General features: G+C 43.7%; 1 protein-coding gene across 4 annotated transcripts in view; it reads left to right on the top strand.

Moving 5' to 3' along the window:
- The window catches only part of klf10 (Kruppel like factor 10), a 40,057-nt gene extending 19,858 nt beyond the window's left edge, over positions 1–20,199 (top strand). The window contains exons 1-4 of one of the 4 annotated variants that reach the window (XM_033018978.1): positions 3,513–3,723; positions 15,640–15,879; positions 16,644–17,616; positions 18,078–20,199. In XM_033018978.1, coding sequence (XP_032874869.1) covers positions 15,649–15,879; positions 16,644–17,616; positions 18,078–18,328 — 1,455 coding nt within the window. In that variant the 5' untranslated portion in view covers positions 3,513–3,723; positions 15,640–15,648 and the 3' untranslated portion in view covers positions 18,329–20,199. Of the gene's footprint in view, positions 1–3,512; positions 3,724–15,639; positions 15,880–16,643; positions 17,617–18,077 lie in introns of those variants that run through there. The other 3 variants (XM_033018979.1, XM_033018980.1, XM_033018977.1) reach the window with 3 other exon arrangements.
- The last annotated feature ends 215 nt before the right edge of the window (positions 20,200–20,414 follow it).

Here is a 20,414-nt window from a genome sequence, read left to right as displayed (position 1 = left end):
TGAAGCAAGAATGTGAAGAAGGGTCTGCACCAGAAACGTCACCAATCCATGTTCTCCAGAGATGCTGCCTGACCCACTAAGTTACTCCGGCAATTGGTGTCTTTTTTGTAAACCAGCATTTGTGGTTCTTTGTTTCTAAGGGTCCTTCACAGCCATGTTGATGTTCTAGAGTGACCCAATTGGCCATTGTTTTCTATTATGAAAATAAAAGTGATTTGCACACACTTAGCTCTAGAAAATAAAGCTTCCTGTCTTAATTTTGAGGTTACAATGTCAATTTATCTAATCCTTTCGATTATCCTTTAGAAACATAGAAATTAGGTGCAGGAGTAGGCCATTCGGCCCTTCGAGCCTGCACCGCCATTCAATATGATCATGGCTGATCATCCAACTCAGTATCCCGTACCTGCCTTCTCTCCATACCCTCTGATCCCCTTAGCCACAAGGGCCACATCTAACTCCCTCTTAAATATAGCCAATGAACTGGCCTCGACTACCCTCTGTGGCAGAGAGTTCCAGAGATTCACCACTCTCTGTGTGAAAAAAGTTCTTCTCATCTCGGTTTTAAAGGATTTCCCCCTTATCCTTAAGCTATGACCCCTTGTCCTGGACTTCCCCAACATCGGGAGCAATCTTCCTGCATCTAGCCTGTCCAACCCCCTAAGAATTTTATAAGTTTCTATAAGATCCCCTCTCAATCTCCTAAATTCTAGAGAGTATAAACCAAGTCTAACCAGTCATTCTTCATAAGACAGTCCTGACATCCCAGGAATCAGTCTGGTGAACCTTCTCTGCACTCCCTCTATGGCAATAATGTCCTCCCTCAGATTTGGAGACCAAAACTGTACGCAATACTCCAGGTGTGGTCTCACCAAGACCCTGTACAGCTGCAGTAGAACCTCCCTGCTCCTATACTCAAATCCTTTTGCTATGAAAGCTAACATACCATTCGCTTGCTTCACTGCCTGCTGCACCTGCATGCCTACTTTCAATGACTGGTGTACCATGACACCCAGGTCTCGCTGCATCTCCCCTTTTCCTAGTCGGCCACCATTTAGATAATAGTCTGCTTTCCTGTTTTTGCCACCAAAATGGATAACCTCACATTTATCCACATTATACTGCATCTGCCAAACATTTGCCCACTCACCCAGCCTATCCAAGTCACCTTGCAGTCTCCTAGCATCCTCCTCACAGCTAACACTGCCCCCCAGCTTAGTGTCATCCGCAAACTTAGAGATATTGCCTTCAATTCCCTCATCCAGATCATTAATATATATTGTAAATAGCTGGGGTCCCAGCACTGAGCCTTGCGGTACCCCACTAGTCACTGCCTGCCATTGTGAAAAGGACCCGTTTACTCCTACTCTTTGCTTCCTGTTTGCCAGCCAGTTCTCTATCCACATCAATACTGAACCCCCAATGCCGTGTGCTTTAAGTTTGTATACTAATCTCTTATGTGGGACCTTGTCGAAAGCCTTCTGGAAGTCCAGATACACCACATCCACTGGTTCTCCCCTATCCACGCTACTAGTTACATCCTCGAAAAATTCTATAAGATTCGTCAGACATGATTTACCTTTTGTAAATCCATGCTGACTTTGTCCAATGATTTCACCACTTTCCAAATGTGCTGCTATCCCATCTTTAATAACTGACTCTAGCAGTTTCCCCACTACCGATGTTAGACTAACTGGTCTGTAATTCCCCGTTTTCTCTCTCCCTCCCTTCTTAAAAAGTGGGGTTACGTTTGCTACCCGCCAATCCTCAGGAACTACTCCAGAATCTAAAGAGTTTTGAAAGATTATTACTAATGCATCCACTATTTCTGGAGCTACTTCCTTAAGTACTCTGGGATGCAGCCTATCTGGCCCTGGGGATTTATCGGCCTTTAATCCTTTCAATTTACCCAACACCACTTCCCGGCTAACCTGGATTTCACTCAATTCCTCCAACTCCTTTGACCCGCGGTCCCCTGCTATTTCCAGCAGATTATTTATGTCTTCCTTAGAGAAGACGGAACCAAAGTAGTTATTCAATTGGTCCGCCATATCCTTGTTCCCCATGATCAACTCACATGATCAACTCACTTTAATTTGCTCTTTCTCCTGAGCCATATTCTCTTCATATCAATGTAATTTGGGAAAGTTCTGAAGATAGATACAAAAAGCTGGAGTGATTCAGCGGGACGAGCAGCTTCTCTGGAGCGAAGGAATGGGTGACGTTTCGCGTCGAGACACTTCTTCAGACGTCCCGAAGTATCACCCATTCCTTCTACCCAGAGATACTGCCTGTCCCGCTGAGTTACTCCAGATTTTTGTGTATATCTTCGGTTTAAACAAGGGTCTGCAGTTCCTTCCTACACATGAAGAAAGTTCTGATTCCCTGCACGTCTAAATAACCATATAACAATTACAGCACGGAAACAGGCCATCTAGGCCCTTCGTCGGTGCCGAACACTTAAGGGCCTGTCCCACCAGCATGCGGCGAGCGCGACCCAACATGGTCGCTTGAGCCGTACGCCCTCGCGGGATCGGTCCCACTTCGATCGCCGGAGCCATATGGAGTTGTGCGGGGCTGGTCCCGACATCGCGCGGGGCTCCAAAAAACTGACACTGTCCAAAAATTCCGCGCAGCAATGGCCTGTCGGCCCGCAGCCGCATTGAGGCCGTACGCAGCGTCTCGACGTCGTACGCAGCGCCTCGAAGGACGTACGCAGCGTCTTGATGGCGTCCGCCTAGCGAGTGGCGTTGCGCGATGACGTCACCGCCCAGTGTGCCGTTGCGTGATGACGTAACCACCCGCCGCCGTGCCACGTCCAAATTCAGTCGGCCCGCCTCCTGCCCAGCTGATTGGTGAGTATGATGTCGGGACCAGCACCGCACAACTCCAGACGGCTCCGCGGTTGGAAGTGGGGCCGGCCCCGCGAGGCCGTACGCCTCAAGCCACCACCTTTGGTCACGCTAGACGCATGCAAGTGGGACAGGCCCTTTACTCTCACCTAGTCCCATCTACCTGCACTCAGACCAAAACCCTCCATTCCTTTCCCGTCCATGTAACTATCCAATTTATTTTTAAATGATAAAATCGAGCCTGCCTCCACCACTTCCACTGGAAGCTCATTCCACACCGCTACCACTCTCTGAGTAAAGAAGTTCCCCCTCATGTTTACCCCTAAACTTCTGTCCCTTAATTCTCAAATCATGTCCTCTTGTTTGTTCAATCAGACGTGGTGCTTTTTGTTCTTTGCAGTTGTTTACTTGTTTGTGTGGTGCATGGTTATGGTGCGTGGTGAGTCAGGGCATGTGCTGTGACTGAGTCAGGTCTGGAGCAGGCAAGAGCCCACACGGGTTCGCACATCCCCGGGAGGCGCGCGAGGCAGCGCGGGCCCCACCGCCCGGTCATGCCAACCGCCAGCCGCTGATCACGCAGCTCGCGCCCCTCCATTGGCCGCCGCGCTGCACGCCTGTCCATCCGATTGGCCGGGCCCATCGACGCCGCCCCCGCCCCCGCGCGCTCCACCTGAATGGAACCCGGGCCGGGCAGGGGCGCGAGCAGCCGGTGTCAACAGCTGCAAAGGTGGCAGCAGCAGCAGCAACAACAACAGCAGCAGCAACAGCAACAGTAGTGTCTGCACCACGGTGCTGTCTCTGAGAGAGCGCGTCTGCGCCCAATGCATGAGTTTCACCGGTGAAAGGCAACGCTTAGGCTGCGTGTGAGTGAGTATCTCTCCTTTCTGAGTAGAATAAAGAGAGTCCAACCCCTCTCATCCAATTCCCTTGATCCGTTTTGTGATTCCCCGGGGATTAATGTTCAGTGAATCTATTTGGTATTTTTCATCAAAGATACTAAAGGAGCTCCTCTAGTATCTTTGCTTTTAGAATATAAGAATATAATCTTGTCATACTAGTCGTACCGCTTTTCTTGGCTGAATCCAAAATAATTTCACTCATTGCAGGTGACTCTGGTGAAAACTAGTCTATTATAATGTAGGCGTTTAGAGAACTTTTATGTAAATGTTTCATTCTAACGAAGGTTTATTCAGTTGCTAACACAAACCTCTGAGCAGCAATACCATTGGATATTGCTGCTCAGAGGTTTGTGTTGTATTTGTTAATTTTTTTTAAATGCCTAGTGATTTCATCCCTTCTCACCCATCCGGTGTCAATGGGAATAAACTGGAGGTAGACAAAAGTGCTGGAGAAACTCAGCGGGTGAGGCAGCATCTATGGAGCGAAGGATAGAGGCGACGTTTCGGGCCGAACCCCTTCTTCAGGGAATAAACGAGTTCGTTTTAAATTGAATGCACGTCTATCGAATGCCGGTTCCAGGTTTAAACTCGTCAACAAGGGGATGTTTTCCCCCTGCAATCTTGCACAATAGTTTGCAGCATTCAGTGCTGGGTTTTCCCTACGAATCATTTGCACTTGTGCAAGTGACGCCGCTGCCTATTTTCTGCCTTTTTTTTCCGGGGGAGGGGAGTGTGAGTTGAAGCTTGTCTGGAAGTGGGTGAAAGGTTGCCGCGGTGACTGGTTCAAGTTCGCACACGGCTCAGCACGCAGCCTTCACGTGGGCTCGGATCTGCGCCAATCCTCCTCCCGCAGACTCTAGCTGGGGCGGGGGCAGGGCTCTTGTTCTGCTCATCATTCGTGTTGGTGAGTGAGGAGATTGCTGCCGAAGAGTACCTGCGTGGATGTTTGCATTTTTTTTTACACTCTCTAGGAACCTAAGTATAAACCCAGATCGCCGTAACGGACGTACATCTGAACTAAAAGCCAAATCATTGACTTTGTGTTAAAACACTGCAAAGGGAAGCCGATCTAGGGGGCTCCTAATAAGACGTATAACGTTAAATGCTTGCAGGGTATGGTAGAGGAAGAGTGAGGGCGTTAATTTGGGGAGGGGAACAAGGGTAAAATATTTAATAGAATAAATGGGAGGGTACCGAGGTGCGGACTGCATACTCTGATCTTTAAAAATAGCTGCTGAATCAACGTGGTTGAAAATACACTTTCATTAATATCTATTTGAAAACATACCTTATTCATAAATGTGTACAGAATATGCAATATAATCAGTACACATCTTTTTATTAATTCATAGTGACATCAAACCAGTACATTCTATTAGAAAGTTTCAAAGGTTCATTTCCCTCTAAACAATATGTCCATGAAGTATTTGAGAGGCTGCTTTACAGGATGCAGCTCCTCAGTGTCCAGTGGACCCTAGACTGGTCCTTCCTGCACACCCCGCAAACTCTTTGTGGCGCCTGCACCAAGCTTCATTGCATCTCTGCTCTCGGCATGTTCTCTTGCATCTTGGAATGTGCCAGACAGCAGCTTTCACTCGTGGATAATAAACAAACTGCTCAACCAACTCAGCAGGTGGGGTAGCATCCATGGAGGGAAATGGACGCATGACATTTCGGGTCGGAACATTATTTAAGACTGAAGTGTCCGAGAATTAGCTAGGAGACAGGTATGGGGAAGGGATGGGGTAAGAGCCGGCAAGTGATGGATGGGTGGATCCATGTAAAGAGAGGTCTCCTGTTCTTCAACAACTTTCTTAAGATTTCAGCATCTGCAGACTTTTGTGCCTTCATTTTACTTCCCCATTGTGAAATCTCTGCAAAGTATGCCCACCCTGACAGGAGTTCTGTGAGACCATGTGGTTGAGTTAAGGGCCTGCCCCACTTAGGCGACTCTTTCGGCGACTGCCAGGGACTAGTTTTAATGGAAGTCACCTACGACAGCAAAAATTGTCGCCGCTGTCGCCAAAAATGTTCTAGTTGTTGAATATTTTGCGGTAGTCACCTGTAGTCGCCCAAAATATCGCCTAAGTGGGACAGGCCCATTATTCCAGCAGTTTGCTTTTTTGCTCTAGAAACTAGTACCTGCAGTCTTTTGTGTCTTCCCTCATGAACATCACCTTACCCTGGAATATAAATACATTTCAGGCAAACCAAAGTATATCTTTCATTGAGTAAGTGAAAACTGAAGATGCTGATGAAACGTCTTCGATCTGAAACATTAACTCTGTTTATTTTCCCGCAGATACGATCTGACCTGCTGAGCATTTCCAGCATTTTCTGTTTTTATTTTACATCTTTCACTGAGTTGATGTTCTTCTGTCAGCAGTTGATGTTTGTCTCAGTAAGCATTCATGGGAACAGCCCATAGATAAGGGTGTTCTCTGTTATGCTGCTTCCTATAGGAGGCTTTGCTTTATAACTGGGGCATAGAACATAAGAGCACAAAGGTAATGCTAGAACCTGCAATACCAATTAGACCATAACTTGAGCATTTCATAAATTACTGATGAGGGGATGGGAAAGATATGATTGCACTAGAGATCCTAAAGTTAACTGAAATTTTAGCAAATAGGCTGCGGTTGCTTTCCGTGGGTGTGGGACAAATTTATTTGAGTGCTCACAATTAAGAGTTGCCGTGATAAGGCAGGAGAGAACCTCTTTATTAAGAAGAAGAGTTAATAATCAGCGGATATAGATTTCAAGTAATAGGTTCAAGAATCAGTGGGGAGGGGAGAAAATAATGTTGCAGAGAGTGCTAGAAGCACGGGGTTTACTGCCTAAAAGGACAATAGAGGCAGTAATCCTTAACATTTAAGTGCATTTTGGAAGAACCGATAAGGAGGTAATATACCATGAATGGTAGGATCGTAGGGGAAGGCTTGAAGAACAGGAGGAGCTCAAAGTATAAGCCTATTGATCCCTGAATGAGCAAGTACAGTTGATGAAGAGGCATATTAGCCAAGGAATAGAAAATAAAAGCACGGAGGCTATGGTGCAACTTTATATAATGTTGGTTATGTGTAAGAAGGAGTACTGTGCAGTTTTGTTCACCATACACTGATTGCACCACGGTGAATATTCACCAGAATGTTGACTAGGTTGGAGTATTTCAGTTATGAGGAGAGGCTGGTTAGGCAGAGGTTCACTTGCACCTCCTCCAACCTCATCTACTGTATCCATTGTTCAAAATGTGGACTCGTATACATTGGCGAGACCAAAGGCAGACTGGGCGATCGTTTCGAGGAACACCTTCGCTCAGCTCACTGAACCAACCTGATCTCCCGGTTACTGGATAATTTAATTCTCCTTCCCATTCCTACACAGACCTTTCCATCCTCAGTCTCCTCCATTGTCAGAGTGAGGCTAAACGCAAATTGGAGGAACACCATCTCATATTTCGCTTGGGCAGCTTACAGCCCAGTGGTATGAATATTGATTTCTCTCACTTCAAGTAGCCCTGGCATTCCCTCTTTATCCCTCCCCCACCCAGATCGCACTAGCTTTTCATTTTCACCCTACAACAGCTTACAATGGCCTGTTTCCTTTATCATCGTTACTTTTTTGCATTCATTCATTGTTCTTTATCTTTCCACATTCCATATCTCTCGTTTCCCTTATCCCTAACCAGCCTGAAGAAGAGTCCCGAAATGTCACCCATTCCTTCTATCTAGAGATGCTGCCTGTCCCGCTGAGTTACTCCAGCTTTCTGTGTCTATCTTCAAGGTGCAGAGGAGAGCCATCGAACTGGGAATATTGAGCAAAGAGGTTGGAATTGTCTTCCCTGGAACAGAAGTGATCGAAGGAGGTCATAGGGCATAGATATATGCTATGGGGTGAAGGGAGTAGAGGGAAACGGAGGAAGATTTTTTTGCAGCCAGAGAGTGGTTGGAATCTGAAATGCATTGCCTAAGACACAACCACAATATTTAAGATATATCTACAAAAGCACAAACCACAAAGGTATAGAAAGCTATCGAAAAAATACTGTAAAATGGGATTTGTGTAGATGGATACTCAATGATTGGCATCAACATTGTGGAACAAGTGGCCTGTGTCTGTGCTGATGACTACTTTAAATGCTGCAGTATGCAGTGTTACATACCTGATGCAAGAGGGTATGTAACTTGCTCTTTTTCATCTGGCAGAGATGTGATTTCTTCTGAATTGCAAGTTTTCTCTGATCTACAAGTGAATGTGACAAATCTGGTTCTGGCTTTCCGCACAAATATATCAAAATGCTGCATTAATTATTTTGGATGAAGCCAAGACATTGTAACCATCATCAATTTATTTTGTATGAGCCTAGTGAATTTGATACTCTAAAACTTTGGATGTTTGGCAATGACTTTTTTGTGTTTAGTATCATCGTGTCAAGTTGACCATAGTAATTTATCCTTAGTAGATTGTGACACTGTTTGACACAGTTGGCTAAGTACATGGAACTATAACTACTGGGTACAGTTCCAAGTTACCTGGTTGCAGACACTTCATCTTCAACAGCAGCATTCTTTACTCATTCCTTGGGCTTGGACTACCTTAGAATTCATTCTCCCACCCCCTTCCATCTCTTTCAACTTCCACTATGTTATTCCAAAGATGCAGCCGGCTTCCTCATGTACCTCAGAAGATCCTTCTCCTCTCTAGTGCTTGCCTGAACCCTATAACTATCAACATGCTGATCTCAACCTCAAATCTGCATGTGCTGCGGGTACTTGCGCCAGATATTGTGTGAGTAGCAATTTCTTCCAGCTAGTCATAGTCTAGTCATTGTTTTATAGTCTTTTTCACAAACTCTGAACACTTGGTCTCCCTCCTTCTCGACCATTCCCATGGTGCTGAGCTTATAACTTTTCTCACCAATAATGCCTTTTTTCTAATTGTTCCCCACATGTCCTTGGACTTTCAACTACTATCCATCATTAATGTTTTTGTCAAACTAGATTTTTTCCTAATGTAACTCTGGCAGGCTTTAGGCTACTGATGGTCAAAGGTTACCCAATGCTTATTGCCCCATTGTACTATGTTTATCCTAGTCATGCCCTTGCTCACTGGATCCCCCACTATCCCCTCCAAGTTTTCCTTTCCTTCCAGGCACAACATCCTTCTTCCCATTTATTCTTACATTGGATTAAGTGGAACCCGTTGGGTCCCAGTCACACGGGAGGCCTGGTTCCCCAACACAACCCGTTCCCCCAATGCAATATTCTACCACTCACCCATAGCCACTAACTGCGCAGGCATGGCTCATTTCCCCTCATCACCCAGCACTCACTCCCCCTCCTCTTCATGTGTGGGAGGGAAGTGGGGTGTGTGGCGGGGGGGGGGGGAGACGAGTGAAGGGGGGTTTTGTGTGGGCGGGGGGGTGGGAGTTGTGGGGGAGGGGTGTGTGGGGAAGGGGGTGTGTATGTGGGCGGGAGGGGAGGTGTGTATGGGCGGGGGGGGGTGGGTTGCGGGTGGGCGGCGGGAGGGGTGTGGGCGGGAGGAGGAGTGTGTGCGCAGGGGGGGTGTGCGTGGGCTGGGGACGTTGTGGGGGAAGGGGGGTGTGGGCGAGAGGGGTTGTGGGGGGAGGGGGATGTGTGGGGGGAGAGGGGTGTGTGGGCAGGAGGGAGGGGGTGAGAGCTCGGAGAAAAGACTGGGGAAGAGCCATGGAGGAGAGGGGGGTATCACGGGGGAAGGGGGGCAGGAGCCAGCGAGTGGGACCAGAGGGGAAGGGGCTGGAGCTGGCGGTGCGATGGGAATGCTGGTTGTTCCCCTTCGCTGGGATCAGAGTCTCCGCTTTCCGTTTGGTGACATCTCCGACTCTGTGCAGAGCCGGGCTGGGCCGCTTCCGGTCCTTCCGAAAATTGAGACCTCCGCCGGCCACCCTCAGCTCCAGTAAAGACGCGATGGCACAGGACCGTCCCGTGAAGTGACAGGAGAAGAGACTAATTTGCGCAGCCCTGGCTGGCAGGAGAGGAGATCGACCTGCGCAGCGCGGTTTTTAATATTTTTAAACCTCGCTAAGTTTTACAATAAGCCATCGATCGGAACGAAACTTGGTGCATTCGCAGCACGAGAAAGGTGAGTGAGCTGGCGAAAAATCATAGCGCTATTGCGTACCGTTTTTGCGCATATAGAAAAACCGAGCAAACCGGAAGATAACAAGATCAAAGTTTTAGTTGTGTATAGAAGATAGATAGATATTGTTTCTCCCACCACCATATGAGCAAGCAGTTGCGGGTATTTTCCACGTTAATTGTGCAGGACAAACTCGAGTGGTTGTCAGAAGATGATTTTAGAAAGACCATATGCTTGCAATCTTTAGCATTTGTGGGGAGAGTTAAAGTTTCAGGTTAACCTTTTTCCAAGTTCTCATGAAATATTTGTAGGTTTTAAATATATGCAGAATCAGGAAGAGAAGGGGTGACAGGAAATGACTAAAGAGAAGATCTGGGTAGACAAAAATGTTGGAGAAACTCAGCGAGTGAGGCAGCATGTATGGAGATCCATAAATGCCTCACCTGCTGAGTTTCTTCAGCAGTTTTGTCTACCTTTGATTTTTCCAGCATCTGCAGTTCTTTCTTAAACACAGAGAAGGTCTGTGTTGGGAAGGTGGTGAGATTAAATGACAACGGGATGTTGGTCATAGAGTGAGTATAAATATGCTTATGCCTAAAGCTGCATTAGGCAGAAATTTAAGGCATTGGGTTATGGTATGAAATTACTAAACCAGTGTGGAATCTGAAAGACTGATATGTACCCAGTTGAAAGATGAGCCGTCCTTGTTCAAGCTCGCATTGAGTTTCATTAGAGTAGTGTAGGAAGCCAAGAGATAGTGGCATCCCTGGATCAGGCAGACTGAATGGAAATTTCCACAAAGTGGTCACCTCATCAGTATTGGGTCTTCCATCAAGTGAATCAGAAGCACTGAATATTTGAGAGAAATGCAAATAAATGTCAATTTAACCTTGAAAGAACATTTTGGCACCTGAGGAAATTAAAGAAGCTTGCATGAATATGTGCGGTCGGAAGGGGAGGAGGAGAAATTGATTAAGGAGTAGGCAGTGCAGATGTAAAGAAAGTTCCCCTTAGGATATTGGGAGGAAGAACAATGGTGCGGTTGGAGAGGTTTATGGTAGTGGGCTCACCTTCGATATACTGATGAATATGAGATATAAAATGGAAGATGGGGACAGGGAAACGTTTGTCAAGGTTTTATAAAGATGGGGAATGAGTGTTAACAAAAAATCAGGAGAAGGAACAAATTAGGTGCATAGTTGTCGGTTACTGTAGAGTGGAGTCCTATATTGAGAGAAGTTGAGGCCATCTCTGAAGTACTGGTATGGAACGTGGCAGCATAAGAAATGGAGGATAGCATAGTTAATGCAGGAGGCTGTTAGGGTGTGGTGTGGATGGAAATCAAAGTGCTGTGGGAGTCGGTGGGCTAATACTGTTGTCATTCTGTTCTCCAGGATCATAGAGGGAGAGAGTTGGGGGTTGGGGGGTCATGGAAAGGAAGGGTTCCAGAAAGATGGTGATGATAGAAATTGTCGTGACAGCTGCAATGTTCCCATTTCAGGATGAGAACAGGAAACCGTGCCGATGCAATCATCGCAGTGTTGTAGGAACAAAGGTGAGGGGTGTGTCTGAGTAGGGCAGAAAAGTATGGTCCTTTTCAACATTACTTCAGAATTTTCTAAAACACCTTACAATCAATTGAGTACTTTTGAAATCTGATCAATTGTAATGTAGGATTTGTGGCCAGCAATGTTGATTCCCCAGCTCTACTTCAATGTAGAGCCTTGGCACCTTTCACAACTACGTGAGGGGTCTGAACTGGACTTGGATTTGTGCTGCATGCTAAAGGGAGTGCCTTTTGCAGATTTTTCTTCCCAAGTCCAAAGAATGAATTTACAGTCTTACTGAGAAAGAATGCTGATGCTGTGTAGCTGTCATGATGTACTTCCCTTTCCTGGTTGTGCAGCGAAATAGTTTTTGTGCGCAGTTCGTTAAAATCCCAGAGCATGAAGGCACGAACAATGTAGTTGTACATTGGTAGTTTCCTTTTACCTGTAACTTAATGTTGCTGCATTTGAGTGTCTCCCTGTAAGTGGATTGAGATTTAGTTAAGACATTTTAACAGTACGCTTTCTTAACAGTACCGAGACCAGAGAATGTCAAACATTTTAACAGGGATTATTGCTATAGAAACATAGAAAATAGGTGCAGGAGGAGGCCATTTGGCCCTTCGAGCCAGCACCGCCATTCATTGCGATCACGGCTGATCGTCCCCTATCAATAACCCGTGCCTGCTTTCTCCCCATATCCCTTGACTCCACTAGCCCCTAGAGCTCTATCTAACTCTCTTAAATCCATCCAGTGACTTGGCCTCCACTGCTCTCTGTGGCAGTGAATTCCATAAATTCACAACTCTCTGGGTGATGTGATATGTGATAAAGAGCTAATCAACTGGGGTTCATTTGAGAAATATTCCTAAATGCACGTCTTTTTCCAATGCAATTTTATTTTAAAATAATATATTTTCTGCAAGGTTGGGATTAAAGGGATTTTAATTTTTCAGATCATTGGTATATTTGTTTTGTATGTGTTGCAGCCAGGCCCGGTGGCTAAACAACACATTATTGGCTTACTGCCACTGGGTTGCTTTTTATTAAAATCACTTTCAATGGAAAGTTCATTGGTCAGAAGTAGACATATCATTGATCAGTTGGTCACCTTTATCCCACACAAGTTTCGTTTTCCAGAGTAAAACACAAAGTGACTCAATCTGAAAAAGGGTCCTGACCTGAAATGTTGCCTGTCCATTCCCTCCAGAGATATTGCCTGACCTGCTGAGTTACTCCAGCACTTTGTGTTTTACTCAAGATCCAACATGTGCAGTTCCTTGTGTCTTAATAGATTCCCAGAAGCAGAAAAGTTACACCAAACAAATTTGAACATTGTCTGCAGCAGTTGTACATACAACCACATTTGTGAATTAGTCGAGGTCTATACAGGCATGTATGATTTATGCACTGAGCTATGTACATTAGCTTCTGACTGACAGAGAGGTTTCTAAATTTAGAAAAGGGAAGGCAGTCCCATCATTTTCAAATTATGAAACAGAATTGTGGGTAACTTGAGTTCTCTTTTTAAACTGTGCATTAGCTTTATTGAGTTAAATGGATATCAGTTTCAGAATGTAGCTACTAATCTCTTCTAAGCAAAACACTCATTTAACATTTTAATTAAATAGAGACGCTTTAAGTATGTAGTATTGCAGTAGTTCTGTTGATTTACATTTTGTAATGCTTTTAAAACATAAATAAATAAAAACTTTAATTTGTTTCTCCTGGTTCATTTCATCATTATTATGTAACGTGTCGCTGAAGTAATAATGAGTTAATACAAAATTATTTTGTTATACAAAATTTCTGCCAATATTTTCTCCTGCTATGTCCATAATTACAATATAAACTGTCTGCCTAACCTAGCCAATGTATAATTATGCCTCATCCCTAGCAATGTTTTGTTTCTTCCAGTTCCTCAAAATGCTCAACTATGCTCCACCCAAATCAGCTTAGCATTTGCTTTGCACTTAGCACAACTAAGCCATAAATAATATAAAGATTAACGTATTAAGTAAAAATGACTTTAATTCTAAAATCAGGGCTAAATTACTTTTATGTCCTTGATCTAATAGCTCTTCATCAAAGACCACTTCATCTGAAGACATTCTCCTTTTTTCTCTCTCAAATTGTGTAAAACCAAGTTAGAACAAATTATTTCATTTAGAAATTCAACTGAGCAATCTTGTCATTATGCATTGCTGTAGAGTTTTTTGTGTTAATTAAAAACATACAACGGTACCATTTTGTTGTGCAAACCTAGACTGGCACTGGTGTGATTATCTGATGGAAGTAAATGACACAGAACATTAGCGTATTAAAATTAATTGACAATGCTGCATTTCCAATGGCATAATTATATGAACAGGGCAATCTTTAGGCGATGACAAGAGAAATTAACATTCATTGATAACACAGGTTGGCAGATGTTCAAAATTATGGATCAATAGACAATTTTTGAGGAGGATTTTAAAGGTGATGAGAGTGGTAGCAAACGCAGTTGACTAGGAGGGAACCCTGCCGAAAAGGGCTGAGGGAGGTAGAGACCAGTAGGGCTAGAATATGTGATGTATGAGTATAAGGATTTTAGATTTCTGATAATGAACATGTGCCTATAACGATAGGTGAGCAAACCTAGTATGGCTTGGATTATGTGAAGCAGAACTTCGCATAAACTGGCACTTACAAGCCTGAAGGAATTATATCTAGAGCTGACCACAGTATTATGAACATTTCATTGGTGATGATGAGGATCAAGTCAGGAGAAAAGCAGATAATATTGCAAAGGAATTGTGATGAAGTGTGATTGTTCCCTTGATGGACCAGGGCACAAGATTTAATTCCATGTCGGCAACAGGGAATGGGAGTGAAATAAGAGTAAGGGAATGTATGGTTGATAGAAACTGAGAAATACTTGGAGGTTGCGGTAGATAAACTGTAATTTGGGCATATGAATTACAAAGCTTTGTAATTCTGTGGTAAAGAGGTTTCCTCTGACCTCAATCTCCTTGTTTGTGGCTTTAATCCTTTTAATGATAATATGATAATTACTCGCACTCCTGTTTGAAATATGGATTGTTTCAAATGAGAGTTTGAGGAGAAGTAATGCAGGACATTGAAAACCAAAATAGCAACAGATGCTGGAATGCTTAAATGCTAGAAAGAAAAGCCATCAATGTTTCTCAGAACCAAAATGTTGATTGTTTAGTTTCCACAGAGGCTGCCTGACCTCTTGAGTTTTATAGCAAATATCTTCTTTATAATACAAGATCTTTTTTATTTTAAAATACACTTTATTCATAAAAACATAGAAAATAGGTGCAGGAGTTGGCCATTCAGCCCTTCGAGCCAGCACCGCCATTCAATATGATCATGGCTGATCATCCAAAATCAGTAGCCCGTTCCTGCTTTTTCCCCATATCCCTTGATTTCGTTAGCCCAAAGAGCTAAATCTAACTCTCTCCTGAAAACATCCAGTGAATTGGCCTCCACTGCCTTCTGTGGCAGAGAATATTATCAGGAAATGCAATGCAAACAGCACATGCCTTTATTTCCATTCAACACATGGTATTCGCCATCTCAAATGTATCCTTGTTGGTTTGGTGAAGGTGATTTCGAGTTATGGGGATAGTGCTGGGATTGGTGCTGAAGACTGAAGAAACTCAGATGGATTTGTAGAACAATGGGTGTTAATATGTATATCTAAGACAAAAGACTGCAGTGGGTGATATTTGGAGGGAAAAGGAGTCCAAATTAACTTTTCAAAGAGTTGGGTGTTGTGTTGGATTTTAATATTTTTTATTGAGAGGACTGGCATTTGCTGAATAGCTTTTACAATTTAAGTCAGTTTGGGGGCAAGGAAAAGTAACTGAACAGGCAGAGTGGAGGATATGGGAACTTTGTTTTGGTAACAGGAGGAGGCGATGGAGAGGAATGCTGCATTGATTTAAAAATGTTGACAGGATTAAATAATGTTCAGATTGAAGTGGACACATGATGAATAAATTAAAGCTCAACATTGATTTATTTGTTGTTTGTCGCCTGTTTTTGTGTAAGACTATGACATCTAGTTCATCATGCTGCACCATGTACGGAGATGCTGATCAGAACAATCTGGGCTTGAATTATTTGTATTATTTGAGTAAAATGTTAGGAGAAGAAAATAATCATTAATCTACATCCTCGGTTAATCCAGAACTCTTTATGTTTTTCCATCAACAGGAAAGAATAATGGAGACGGGTTTCCGAGTGTTCCAGGACAATGAGTATTGCTGGGGCAGCAGAACAGAGCAGGGGGACATTGAGGCGGTCGAAGCACTCATGTCGATGAGCTGCAGTTGGAAGTCAGAGGCCAGAAGGTACACTGAGCTGAGACCACTGACACCAGCCTCCGATATGTCTGAGGAATCCGAAGATAGTTTACTGTCCAGCTCGAAGGATTTCCATGCATTGCCCCTATTTGTAAGTAACAATTGGTGCAATTAAAACTATTAAGAAGAGTTGATCAAGCTTGTGAAAAAATGGCCTTTTCAATGGTTTATTGGGGAAATTCGGTATCTGTGGGATGCATTGAGCCATTAAAACAGAGAACCTCATACACAGTCATTGGGTGACAATATAATTACCCTCTGTCCCAATACCAGGGGAACAGAAAATCAGTACCATGGGGACATCAGGATCAGGCTTGACCAGCAGTTCCTAAATATTTATTTAATTTGTGCATGAAGAAAGCGGAGGTATCCAACACTGCTTGCTCCTATAAAGCTGTGGTTTCCCTGCATTCAGGATGCACCCATTGAAGAAAGGGGGAGAAGGGATTCAGCAAAGAAAGAGGGATTAGCTTTGTTAAAGCATCTTTTACATCATAAATTCCAAGTGCTTCACGGATGGTTCATTGCTCTAAGGCACCTTCACTGAGCACAACAAACGCCACAAGCAGCAGTGAGATTAATAACCAGCAGCAGTTTGTAGCATTTGGATGTATTTTAGTCAGGAAGTCAGGGCACCGCTTGTCCATTTACATTCTCAAGAATTTTCAGCATCCATCTCAATGGATAGACAATGGCTTAAGTTAATATCTCAACCGCCTGTCCACATCAGTGAATGCGGAACTTTCTCAGTGCCGCACTGTTCTGTTTTTAAATGAAAACTGGTGTGGAAAAGTAAGATGTACAATGTATTGAAAGGAATGGGTTGACTCCAACTCTTGTTTTCTTTGTTTCTAGTGTTTAACCCCACCGTATAGTCCTCCTACTTTTGAGGCATCTCAAATGGTTCATCCTATAATGAAATTCCCTTCCACTGTACCTAAGTTGGGAGCTCCTTTATCCGGGCATACCAGCAGGGTTGCGGCAACGTCTGTGAGTGTGTCCACCGATGCAATGTATGCCAGGACTCCAATTCCAACCAATGTGGCCACGAGCCAACGATCCCAAGCCACAAGTGTTATTCGTCATACTGCTGACATATTGCCCTGTGCAGATGGATCTTGTCCCGTTGGGATGGCCCAGGTGTCTGCTGGTCAGCAAGCAATACACAGGACAGTTGCATTGGGTGGAAATGAAGAGGAATTGATGGAAAGTAATGACAGTAAAAAGAGAAACTGTATATCGCAGGAACTGATTTCTTCTATCAAACCAGTAATTGAAACCAATAAAGGACCAAAAGAAGATAAAAGTCAAAACCAAAGCTTAGCTTCAACCATGAATTCCACACCAGCTACAGTACAATCCCTCTTTTCAAGGAGCCAGCTTCCTGCAGATGCTCATATTCGGCAGAATTCATTGATGGTGTCACCTCGAGTCTCTTCCAGTATCCCGCCGCTGCCTATCATCTGCCAAGTGCTTCCAGTCACTACAAGCAGCCCTGTTGTAACTGCTGTAATCCCCAAAACTCCTGGTAAACACATGGCCTTGAGCCCTGCTCCTCTTGTCTTCATGGGAACTCCGGTCTCAAAGGGTACCTTGATGTTTGTCGTGCCTCAGCCTACAGTCAAGCACATAAAGCCACAGGTCACCAGCCTCAATGGTACCAAACTCTCTCCCATTGCACCTGCCCCAGGGATCATGGCACCTGTGCAGAAGATAGAAGCACAGATTGATGTATCTCGACACCGCAGCCACATCTGTGTTCACCCAGGCTGTGGGAAAACCTACTTCAAAAGTTCTCACCTGAAGGCCCACACAAGGACTCACACAGGTATGGAAAGTGCACTTTCAGAGCTTATAATATACTATCAAACTCTTTTGTTTCCTCGAGGTTGAATTGAGTTCAGTGAAGTGAGATGTTCTTGAAACTCCACTGATTGAGGACTGGGAGATTAATAATGATAGGCCGCTACTGTCTCTGGGGAAGCGTCAGTGCCTTAGTGCAGTGGTGTCCATCTCCTTGTCTCTTGGTTCTTTTCTTAATTCTCAGATTACCTTTATTTACCGTGTATGTCATTATTTCCCAGAAATTGAGAGATTAAACCAACCAAATGTTGTAGTCTCATAACATGGTAATTAAGGATTGCAGCAGAGTAAGTAGAAGCAGGGTAGTAATATTTTTTAATTTGATATGTGTATTTTTCTTTTACAATTTGAGGGTAAAATTGATGTTGTGATTTGACATGTTGTATCCAATATATATTTTAAATAAAGCTGTGCATCCTGTTACAGGTGAGAAACCTTTCAGTTGCAATTGGGAAGATTGTGATAGGAAATTTGCACGATCTGATGAGCTCTCCCGACATCGCAGGACGCACACAGGCGAAAAGAAGTTTGTGTGCCCGATGTGCGAACGGCGATTCATGAGGAGCGATCACTTGACAAAGCACGCTCGGCGTCACCTCTCTGCTAATAAACTTCCGAACTGGCAGATGGAAGTGAGCAAGCTGAACAATGTCATTTCTCCAGTATCTGCTCTGTGACCCCTGTGGCCCAAGGAGTCACATTAACATCAACCTTGTGGAAATTGCAGCTTCCGTGTGCACAGAAGCACATTGCAAATCTTGGGAAGGTGGCAACTAAGGTGTCTTTTAATGGTGAGGTTAGTGCAATAGTCAATCGCCATCTCTTGCCACATCCGTTGAAGACAGAAGCTGCACACTACTGATGGGTGTACTTGCTCGTACCTAGGCCTGTTTGAAGTGCTTTTGAGCAGAGCATGGCAGGGGACAAGTTGCTATATAACCATGTCCACTAGTTGCTATATAACCATGTGCAACTCCTCAGCAGTGAAAGGAGGAAAAGAGAAGTGAAGTATCAAGATCTTCACATGGCAGCGAATGCAAAGGGTAATGGGAAAAGCTGGAGAGCATGTGGGGCCCTGTTTGAGAGAGGCTGAGTGAGCATCTGGGAATGACACTGTAGTACCATATACTTACTTTTTGCATTATGTTGGGGACATGGATGTAGAAATTTCCATTTGTGCAATAGGTGGGATTGCTTTAATCATCATTTATAAGTACAGCCAAATGTTCTGATGCTGAATATTGGGCATCACTCGAAACAGGCAACTGTAGCAGGTCACAGTGCCTGCCACAAATGTTTGCCCCAATATTTATCTTTGCTTTATAAAGTTATGACCATAGGGCTGGAAGACCATTGTTTGTCCACATGCTGATTAAAATGGGCGAGTACTCAAGCTAGTTATTTTTGTGAATATTTTATTAAAATTTGCAAATGTAACAAGTAAAGTTTTGGATAAAAATTGCTGTCCTTTTTTCTCAGCAAAGATGGAAGTTTGTCATAGACCTTGCACAAATATGGGGATATAACTAACGCTACACTTAAATTTATACATTTACATGTTTTATAATACTTATGTGACTGCTTATTTATTTCATACTGTTATCACAATGTTGTTTAATAATCTACTTGGTTACTGAACTTCTTTTGCTTGATGTAGAGCACATTGCTTCCTCGAAAGAAGGGGTTCCTCCCTGTTAGAATTAGCAACTGTCTATGTTGCTTTCGGGGCATTCTCCATTCTACATTTTGGAGTTCAGTCTCATTCCTTTGCGTCCTGTGGCAGTATTATGCACAGACTAACTCTTCTGTAAGGACAATGTCCTTTTGGTGCATTAACTGAACATGCCATACCTTATCTGTTGCTTGCTTTCAGAGTATTTACTTAATAGTGCACCTGTTTTATGATTCAGCTACAATGATTTTGCATATTTGTTTTATCAAGAAACGTTTTGGGGATAGATCATAGGAAACAAGCTTCCTCTAACCATGTATTGTGATATAAAATGGAAAACTGTGGGCCTTGACTACACGCTGTGGTTACAGCTCTGTAGAATCTCTCTCTCAACAACACAAAGGCAGAACAATTGAGATAAGGAAATCTTAAATATCAGGATTCATTGTTCAAAGCTCAGTGATGGTTGATAAGGAGTCTGGTAAACATTATAGATGGCCCAGATTTCCTACCGCCACATAATGCCTAGTTATCAACTTGATTGGATACTTACGTAATCATTTAATACAATTATTGATATGTAGCCAGCCAGGAAGGGCTGAATTAAACATACAAGTGGTGCATGAGTTCCTTTTGGCCGGGGGGGGGGGGGGGGGGGGTAGTTCCTGGGATATCCAACAACTTGCACCATAATATGCCTTTGATGATAGGAACAGAACTGGGTGTTGAGTAATTGGGTTGGAATGCAAAGAGACATAAGGGATAATGGCGATGAAATTAGTGCCTGATTCTCCAAGTGTGGATGTAATTAAGAAAATTGAGTGAACATTTTTTATTTGAAAAATAAACTTCATTCATAAAAAAACATACTGGAAATACAATGTGTACTTGTCCTTTTTAACATGCATTGTGCTAGCAGACCAACATGTTCTCTTAGAAATATAGAATATCAAAGCAACCACTTTATGGAGAAATGACTGATGGCACAAGATCATGTGGTGAAGAGATCTTGAGAAGAAGAGATACAAAGTCACTTTTAGAACAATGACACATAGCGCCAGGATGAACAATTTGTACCTGCAACATATAGG

Source organism: Amblyraja radiata, chromosome 4, assembly GCF_010909765.2.
Source record: "Amblyraja radiata isolate CabotCenter1 chromosome 4, sAmbRad1.1.pri, whole genome shotgun sequence".
Classification (NCBI taxonomy): Eukaryota; Metazoa; Chordata; class Chondrichthyes; order Rajiformes; family Rajidae; genus Amblyraja; species Amblyraja radiata.
This window is presented reverse-complemented; position numbering and strand designations above follow the sequence as displayed.